Source organism: Lissotriton vulgaris, chromosome 6 (assembly GCF_964263255.1).
Source record: "Lissotriton vulgaris chromosome 6, aLisVul1.2, whole genome shotgun sequence".
Taxonomy (NCBI): domain Eukaryota; kingdom Metazoa; phylum Chordata; class Amphibia; order Caudata; family Salamandridae; genus Lissotriton; species Lissotriton vulgaris.
In genome coordinates, this window is record NC_141694.1 from 1,911,608,802 (window position 1) to 1,911,618,836 (window position 10,035).

Genomic DNA, 10,035 nt, shown 5'->3' on the forward strand with positions numbered 1-10,035 from the left:
GGAAGAGATGGGATCAGAGTGGCCACACATTGTTATATATACTAATTTTAGTTGTTTTATTGTGGTTACATTGCTTCTACCCCTGTCGGTTTCCCTCTGCCTTCGTTCTGTTGGGAGCAGAGTGTTAATTTCAGTCCTTTTTGGCAGTTGGATGTAGGACTGACCGACTTTCACTCTCCTTCATGATCAACTGATATTTAGTGCGGTTTGTTCTACCAGTTAATTTAAATAAAGAAGTTCAACTGCTGAAACAGTTTTATTGTACACATCCTTTCATCATTTATGTCCTTTATGCGTATATTTGATTTTGCCTTCATATCAGTTTCAAACATATGTGGAATTAACTTGTAACTCTTTCAAAATGTGTTTTTGTCACCCCAACAGGTAAAACAAATACGACATGAAAGAAAATGGATCAAACGTTAAAGTGTTTGAAATAAATTGTGTGTAACAACAGTTTTTACAAGGTTTAAGGTAAATGCAACTTCCCATGGCAGCAATAAGGTCTCAAGAATGAATTTTCGGGCACAAAGAATCTAAAACTACAGAAGCAAGGTCTAAAATTGTTGCTATGTTGGAAGTGCTTCCAAGAGATGTGATCTTATTTGACTGCCAATACTGCACTTTGGAGTGGCAATTTGTGCCTAATACATTTAAAAGCATTTAACTTTTGAAGGAGCTCTAAACTATGTTGTGTTATACACAGATACACGACCACACTATGAACAAAAGCATTCCTGGAAAAATTTATAAAAGCATGACATTTTAAATGCTTGACTTTGGCACATTGGAATGCTACCAAGATTGTGCAAATGTATTGAATCCAATAAGGAAGTGATGAACAAGAGATATCGGTTTTAATTCACCATCCTCATAATGGAAAGTTCTTATTCATATTTTTTATGTGAAAACTTTTTATTAAAAAAAAGGATTTCAAAACATACATCAGGCGGAACACAGAGAGCGGAAGTCATCCAATGTTTTAATTGTGCCAAGGGTTTCATTCTAAAGAAATGCTTTAGGCGACATCAGAAGCTCCACACCGGTGAGAAATCATTGGAATGCACTGAATGTGACACAGCATTGACTTTAAAAGACAATCTTAATGCAACATCGAAAACTCCAGACTGGTGAGAAACCATATAAATGTGCTGAATACAACAAGGCTTTCATTAAAAAGGAAACATAATGAATCATCAGAAACTCCACACTGGAGAGAAACAAAAAGATAACAATGAATATGACAAGGTATTCATTAGAAAGGGAAAACTAATGAAACATCAGAAAATCCTCACAGGAGACAAACTACATGAATGCACTGAATGTCAGAATACATTCTTTACAAAGGGACAGTTAATTAAACATCAGAAAGTCCATGCAGGAGAGAAAACCATATGTATGTACTGAATGTGACAAGGCGTTCATTACAAATGAAGAGCTAATGCAACATCAGAACATCCACATTGAGGAGAAATCATATGAAAGTACAGAATGCAACAAAGCCTACTCTAGAAAGGATCCACTAGTGGAGCACCAGAAAGTGCACACTGAGGAGAAGCCACATGATTGTATTGAATGTGACAAGGCATTCATTACAAAGGGACAGTTAATACAACATCAGAAAGTCCATCCAAGAGAGAAATCATGTATATGTACTGAATGTGACAAGGCGTTCATTACAAATGAAGAGCTAATGAAGCATAAGAACGTCCACACTGGGGAGAAACCGTATGAAAGTACTGAATGCGATAAGTCTTCCTTTACAAATAGAAACCTAATATCTCATCAGAAAGTCCACACTAGTAATAAATCATATGAATGCACAGAACTTGACAAGGCATTTAGACTGAAAGAACATTTATTGCAACCTCAAAAACTCCACATAGGTGAGAAACCATATGAATGTACTGAATACGATAAGGCCTACTCTAAAAAGGATCGACTTGTGTGGCACCAGAAAGTCCACACTGGGGGGAAACCATATGAATGTATTGAATGTGGCAAGGCATTCATTAAAAGGAAAGAGTTAACACGACATCAGAAAATCCATGCAGGAGTGAAACCATATAAATGTACTGAATGTAACAAGGCGTTTATTACAAATGCAAAGCTAATGCTACATCAGAAAATCCACACTGGGGAGAAACCATATGAATGTACTGAATGTGATAAGGCTTTTATTAGAAAGGTACGGCTTGTGCACCACCAGAAAGTCCACACAGGAGTAAAACCATATAAATGTACTGAATGCATTAAGTCATTCTTTACTAGGCATAACCTAATACTCCATCAGATGGTTCACACCAAGGAGAAACCCTATGAATGTAGTGAATGCGATAAGGCGTTTGTTACAAAGAGACTGTTAATGCAACATCAGCATGTCCATACGGGACAAAAAATATATAAATGTACTGAATGTGACAAGGCATTAATTAGCAAGCAAAACTTAATGAATCACCAGAAACTCCACACTGGGGAAAAACCGTATGAATGTACTGAATGTGACAAGGCATTCATTAAAAAGGAACAGCTATTGATCCACCAAAAAGTCCACACTGGTGAGAAAACATATGAATGTAGTGAATGTGATAAAGCATTCAGTTTAAAGGCAGGCCTAATGAGACATCACAAAATCCACACTGGGGAGAAACCATATGAATGTGCTAAATGTGGCAAGGCATTTAGTAGAAAGGAATCCTTAACGGTTCATCAGAAATTCCACACTACAGAGAAACCATTTAAATGTACTGAATGTGAGAAGGCATTCATTAGAAAGACGCAGTTGACAGTGCATCAAAAAACCCACACTAGGGTGAAAACATTTGAATGCACTGAATGAGAAAAAGCATTTGTTACCAAGCAAAGCTTAATGAATCATCAGAAACTAAACACTGACAAGAAACTATATGAATGCTCTGAATGTGACAATTTATCTCAAATGAAAACCTAGTGCAACACCAGAAAATCCACACTGGTAAAAACCTTATGAATTCATAGAATGTGACAAGGCCTACTTTGGAAGGCAACAACTAGCACAACACCAAAACATCCACACCGGGTAGAAACCATATAAATGTGCTGAATGTGGCAAAGCATTTACTAGAATTGACTAATAATACATAAGACACTGCACACTAGTCTAACATCATATAAATGTACTGAATGTGATAAGGCGTTCAAGACAAAATGTGGGCTATTGCAACACCAGAAAATCCACATGGGGAAAAACCATTCAATTGCCTTGAGTGTAATAGAGCGATCTAATGTGACATCAAAAAATCCACATGGGGAGAAACCATATGTTAGACCTGTCAGCCTTAGGGTGGTCTATCCCCAGACCTTTTCCTGCTTACCTCCTCTATTTGCTGATTCTTTATGTTGGTCTTAGGACTCGGAGCATTTTACCACTGATGACAAGTGCTAAAATACATATGCTTCTCCCCTAAACATGGTAATGCTATGTTCATTGAATTTATAGAGCGCACATTTACCCTGAGGTGTCCTGGCACTAGCTCCCTGATCTAGGCTTAATAGGTTCCTAGTGACCTTGCTGTTGTCTAATAATGAAGAGCCTGGTTTTCAAGGCTCTTCATTTGTGACCGTACGGATATTCAAAGAAAGTTCATTCCATGCCACAATAGTTCCTGTGAAGAAACTTCTGCCTCCCCAAGTCATCTTTTTTAAACCTGGGTACTTCCAAGGATTTAGAATTGGCAGATCTAAGTGTCCTAATGGGTATATACCACCTAAACATGTGAGTGAATTAGGAGGATCCCAAGTTATGTAGTGTCTTGTAAGCAATGCACAGTTCATAAACATTTGTCCTGCTTTTCACTGGCAGCCAATGCAGTTTTCAAATAACATTTCTCCCCCAGGTAAATGTGGGTGTGTGAGAGTACTCTTGCTGCAGTATTTTGCAACACCTTCAGTTTTGTTAAATGTTGCTGTAAATTCAGATATAGGCTGTTGCAGTAGTCTGGCCTGGCCATATTTAAAGGTCGTTGTTACACTTTTTGGGGAGTTAGGAGGAATAAAATCTAAGATTGTTTCGATCTTTCTAAAAATAGAAAAGTGGATGATGTTAAAGCGTCAACCTAACTAGAAAAGCAGAGCTTGTTATGTACGATCACTCCAAAAGTTTTTATCTTTATCAATCAGCTTAGTTAAATAGCCCAACTCTTCTGGCCACCAACTCGGAGGCCAAAAAGAGGGATACTTTTCGAACAGTTCCCCTCAGTTATGTTGAAATTCAGTTTAAAGCAGTTACTGCTCATCCAGGTGCTGACTGCTGCCGTACAGTCATGAAATTGTTTTCCAATGGTACTCGGCTGATTTGTATTCGCCACTACAATCTGAGTATCGTCATTGGTATATACACAATTGGCATATTTAATGTACTTATAAGTGCCTTGTAAAGTGGTATATCATATACCCAGTGCCTGTAAATTAAATGCTACTGGTAAGCCTGCAACCCTGATTGTGCCTCCCACACAAGTAGCCTTTCAAACCTGTCTCAGGCCTGTTATTGCAGGCCCTGTGTGTGCAGTTTACTGCCACTCCGACTTGGCATTTAAAACTACTTGCCAAGCCTTGAATTTCCCTGTTACTACATATAGGTTGCTGCTAAGGTAGGCCATAGGGTGATGTGTAAGTAAAAGTTAGGACATGTACTTTTTATCTATACATGTCCTGGTAGTGACAAACACCCAAATTAGTTTTTCAATACTGTAAGGCCTACTTCTCTCATAAGTTTACATTAGGAATTCCTTAATAAACTTTGAAGCTGTAATTCCTGTTTAGAAAGCAGTAGCTGTACCCTGTTTTATGTATTTGAAATATTGATGGTAAATGCTTCTTACTGGTAAAGATGGATTCAACATTACTATTTTAGAAATGCCACTTTTGGAAAGTGTTATGAGTAGACAAGGGAAACCAATTTGAATTGGTCAGGGACCTTGGGTACGTATATTTTATACAAACAGCAGTCCCTCACAAAACAAGGATGTGAAAAAGGGAAAAAATATAGAAATGCAATGAGATCTGTAGTAGTTTGTCCATCCGGACAAGAATACTTTAATATATTTTTATTAAAGAAAAAATCAATTGAAACACAAACACTTACAATTTAAACAAAAGAGGAAAGAGAGGCTCAGCCATTCTTTACTGCTAGGAGACAAGTAAGCAGTTTAATAAGCTAATATGAACATAAACACCATAGCACAATTATTTGAATAATACATAAGACAGTGTCAAGGTGTGTACAATCAACATAGTTTTGATCCCTTACAAACACGTTCCAGGGATCATCATCAGGACATAGGTATATATGCTTCAGGCTAATGCATGTGGATCATTCACAGCAGTGAACCAGGTCCCATAGGGGACTGATACTGGAGAGGTAAGTGCAATAGCGGTTGCCACATGGAGGGTACCTCAGCCAAGCAGAAGCCCCATTTCTAACAATGGTGATCAGCAGCGAGGATAGGACTTGTGTTTGTGCAATACCATAAAGTAACTCATTGTTCACTACAACTCTATACTGACAATTTGAGATTTTTTAGTTCCCCCCAATTGGCTTTTTAGTGTTTTGCTAAACCATGTCTACCTCTGGAGAAGCAGCATCTGCACCGGCAGTAATTAACTTTGAACTGGCCAAGTTAGAATCCTATACTGTGGCCCAGCGTAAAGAGTTTTGCAAGGAGTTTCAAGTGTCTATGAAAGGCTAAACCCCAAAGGTGGATTTGCAGAAGGCTTTGAGAGCCTGGGAAGCGGTCCAAGATACAGGGTCTAAGGTCTCAGAAGAGGAGAAGCAGGAAATTATGGAGGAAGATGAGGTGCCTAGATAATGTCTTGGAACTGGCTGAGGAGAGGGAAGCAAGCATTAGGTCTAACGCAGCTGGTGCTCCTAGAGCAGGCAGCAACATTTCATTTGCCAGGAACCTGTCCTCAGGAGCTGGAAGGCAGGAGGGAATAGAGGAGGCTCAAGCTGGAGCTTACCAAAATGCAAGCAGCTCTTGAGGAGAAGAAACTGCCCGTGAGCTTAATCTAAATGAACTGGACATAAGAGCCCTACAGCAATCCCAAAATGTCCACTAGTGAAATCAGAATTCGTATTCTCAAAGACTTGGGGCCCGGCTATGTGGTAGGGTATGATATAGCTAAGTGTTTTGAAATATATAAAGCGGCTATAAGAGTGCAATAAGTCCCAGAGGAGACTTGGGGTGGTAGTTTATGGCGGTACATATCCACAGTGGGGAGGGATACACTCATGACACTAGAAGTGGGGACCAGACATTCTTCACTGTAATGAAGGTCATCTTAGTAAGTTTGGGTTGAGCCCTGAAAACTATAGGCAATCGTTCAAGGCTAGCCTCACGCTCACATCACGAGCCTGGATGGATTTCTTGGATTATACTTGTAAGGCACTGAAGGACTGAGTGAGGGGCAGTAAGTTTAAGGAGTATTCAGGGCTGTACAACTTGATTTTTAAGGAGCTCTTGCTTGGTATTTGTTATCTAGAGTTGCGCCAACACCAGGTTGATACCAAGCTTTCTGACCTCAGGAAGCTTGCTGAAGAGGCGGGCATCTGGACCAGCATGAGAGTATCCAAGAAGGCTTCTGAGGGGAACTCCCAAAAGGGGTTAGAGTTCCGAACAGAAGAAGCGGGAGACAAAAATAAGGAATTCTCTTTAGGCCTCCAAAATAACCAATAAGAGAAAAATTCCCATTCATAATCCGGCCACCAGAAGAAAACCTACCCAGGCAAGTGTTCAAAAAGAGAAAAACCTGCCACTGGAGGAAAAGTTCCAGGGGTGGTGAGTATGGTGCTGGGGGAGGAGTTTGTCTCAGTTAATGCTGGGAAGTTTAGTGGGGTTACCATAGGTCACCGTCAATGGGCAAGGTATGGAAGTGTAGTGATGTCCCTTTTGGACCCACTGTGGTTGTCCCTTATTTTCACATTTTCGGCGAACTCTGCTTTGCTTGGTCGTATGTCACATATTTGCTTTTGCGACATTATTCTAGGAATATGCTGTACATGTTGCTTGTTATTTAGTGGCTCTTCTTGGGATACAGCCTGCACATTTCATGCAAGGCTAGACGGAATACATAACAACATCGGGTGTTCTTTTACATTATTAATTAAACCAAAGCTTCTAATGCTTAGACATAACATTGTTGCACAGATGCATTTTCCAACACAGCAGTTATTATTATATAAAATGTAACCTGTCTTCTCGGTGGTCAGAAAGGAGTATTCCGGCGATGAAGACTGTGCTGGAATGATTGCAGTGCTTGACATGCAGCCCTGTGCAAGCTGAGTTTATGTTCTTGATGCTGACCACCAGACTACACTATCAAGTATAGGGTCTTCGGCTAATCCCAGAGATCTTACAAATAACACCAACACTGTGCTCTAAGAGTAAGGATACATCTAGATAGATAGATAATTTGCCATGGTCGGATATTTATCCTCTTTTTGTATAATGCTGGTTACTTTGTTTTATCCTAATTTGCCTAATAATCGCAGCACATTTGTTACCTGTTAGACTACGATAGTTTCAATAAATGTATTGTAAACAAACTTTGTATTTCTTGTGTCTACCATGGGCATGCATGAGTGAACAGCGAAAGTGGTAAGATCTGTTTCCACGGTTCCCTTGGGGACCAGAGTGTCATGTTCGAGGTTGCCAAAATCAGTTGTTTCTGTGGAATGGTTAGGAGGTCAGGTGAGGCACTATGAGCTAGTCTCAGATTGGACTGACCGGTACTGATGTTGTAGACAGACGGAGTCCCTACATTCTGACGTCTTGTCATTATAATACACAGACCTGCTTTACCAGCAGGATCTGTGCAACAGAGGCTCTGAGGCACACTGGTGCCAGCAGGACTATGGTAAGGAGTGAGCCGACGTCCCCAGAGCACATGATACCCAATGCATTCCACCAGGTTGTGGTGGCTGACAACGGAGAGGGTCAGTATCCAGTGGCCCTTGTTCCATTTGAGTGGGGGGGTTCAGGTCTTCTGAAATTTGCAGTGAGCCCTGCCATGCCTGTGGACTGTTTGCGTGGTATTGACCTAGCACAGACTACCTGGAAGGAAGTGGAGCTCAAGGCTCATTTGAATATTTTGGGGTTACCTGAGTGGATCTGTGCCACAACAAGGTCCATGGTTGCCCAGGATGACACTTAGATCGCTGGAATAAGGGCCCAGACAGTTGCTATGAAGGGAAAAAGCAGAATTGTAAAGACGAAACAGGAGTATACAAAAATGATAGCTTATTTTACAGCAGCACAGTACAACAGGAATGTTTAATCCAATGTCTTCTAATAACGGACATGTAGTCAAGTGTTCCAGAATACAGATTTACAGTGGAACACTTGGCACTCTTAAACAAACACTAACCTATTAACATGCAATAGATAAACAAAGCATGTTATACAAAGAAAATAAACTCACTTACATAATAATTAAAATTACCATCCATAACAAGAGGGCATGGGAAACCAGCCCCTGAATATCTCCCAGCTAGAGTAAATGGGGCATCTGCAGTGGGCGCCCTGGATCCCACTAAGAAGAAGATTGAAGAAGATTGCTATCCTTGGTGACCTTTCAGAACTTGCCGAATGGCATGTAGAAAGAAGACCAACCTTTGTCCGTCACCATCACTTCAAGACCACATTCATGAGAAAATATTTCTCTAAAAAATTCAACCACAGCCTTAGAAGTCATCTGTGGCACAAATCTAACCTCTGGCTACTTAGAATGATAGTCAATCATGATCAGGGCGATAATTGCTTCCTGAGGTAGAGTGCTAAAAGGACCAGATATATCAAAAGCCACTTTCTCCCTAGGTGAGACCGACCAGGAAACCGGATTAAGTAGATCATTAAACACTATGAGCATTTTATCACTTTTCAAACACACACCGCAATCCATTACCAGCAGGTCCTGACCTTGAAAAATCCACTCGCAATTGCCAGTGAGATTTTATCAGGTAGAGTTATTTTTAGCATTTAGTGGTCCGTTAAGCTGGAAAAAACAGGTGTTCTGTTGATTCAGAAACTGAATGCGCAATAACGAACACCTATAAATCTTGTTTTTGTTTTGACACATTTGCTGTCCGTTCAAGGACAGAGGTCAAATGCCATTTATCTGTTCCTGGAAAATTGTGTTTACTTTTCTTTCTCCTATTATAGTTAGTGCTTTTTGTCAAGTGAGCTATCTGACAAGAATTGTGAAGCAAAAGCCTGTAAAATGTCAGGTCTTTTTTCTAACACAAAATTTAAACAGCTTGTAAATAAATAATACAAGTATTTCAAAATACATCAAGAATTATGAAATAACTTTTTTTGTGATTCATAAGTGTGATGCAAACAAAGGTTTACATAGGAGCAAAACAAATCAGAACACTTTACTTGTTGATGTTCAAATGACAAATATTTTCAGAAACTCGATTTCCAACCATTGTACATTATATAGTTTTAAAACCACATGTCAGTGGGAAATTCTGTTGGCATTTCAATGTAAAATGCGCTGATTGCAAATGACAGTGTGATGCTACTTTATATTTTAGTTATGTATTTATTAAAAGTGACAGTTTTTAAACATGATTTGAGAAATATCCCTGCCCACACGCTGATGACAATGCGGTTAATGAACTGAGGCAAATCAGCTGTCATTTGTATCCTATTTGTGGCTAGATTTGTATTATATATGGAGCAAATGTTTAGTCTATTAAATCAAACAATATAGTTTTCTCTACAGCAGACATGCTGAACTCGCATATTTGAAGGTTCTCTCTTATGCGATAAAGAAGAAAATGGCGTCTCAGTGCATTAAAATACTTGCCCAGGATCACATAATTTGAAACCATTTTATGGGTCAAGAGCATTATAATTATGTTGAGTAGATTAAAGTCACTGGACCTGCCTGTCTAGTAACATTTTTAGGATTTTTTGAGGCCTGAGGTATATCATTCTATCCAATCCAGGTCACCAGAAAACAGACCTAACCAGTTTCTTCATTAAAGATATT

General features: G+C 39.5%; 1 protein-coding gene across 1 annotated transcript in view; it reads left to right on the plus strand.

The window, feature by feature from the left end:
* LOC147709894 (uncharacterized) overlaps positions 1-7,573 on the plus strand; it is a 162,732-nt gene extending 155,159 nt beyond the window's left edge. Inside the window, exon 3 of the mRNA XM_086928339.1 lies at positions 385-7,573. Within this exon, the coding sequence (XP_086784465.1) occupies positions 1,376-2,839 (1,464 nt within the window). The 5' untranslated portion in view covers positions 385-1,375 and the 3' untranslated portion in view covers positions 2,840-7,573. The remainder of the gene's footprint in view (positions 1-384) is intronic.
* Positions 7,574-10,035: the final 2,462 nt, after the last annotated feature.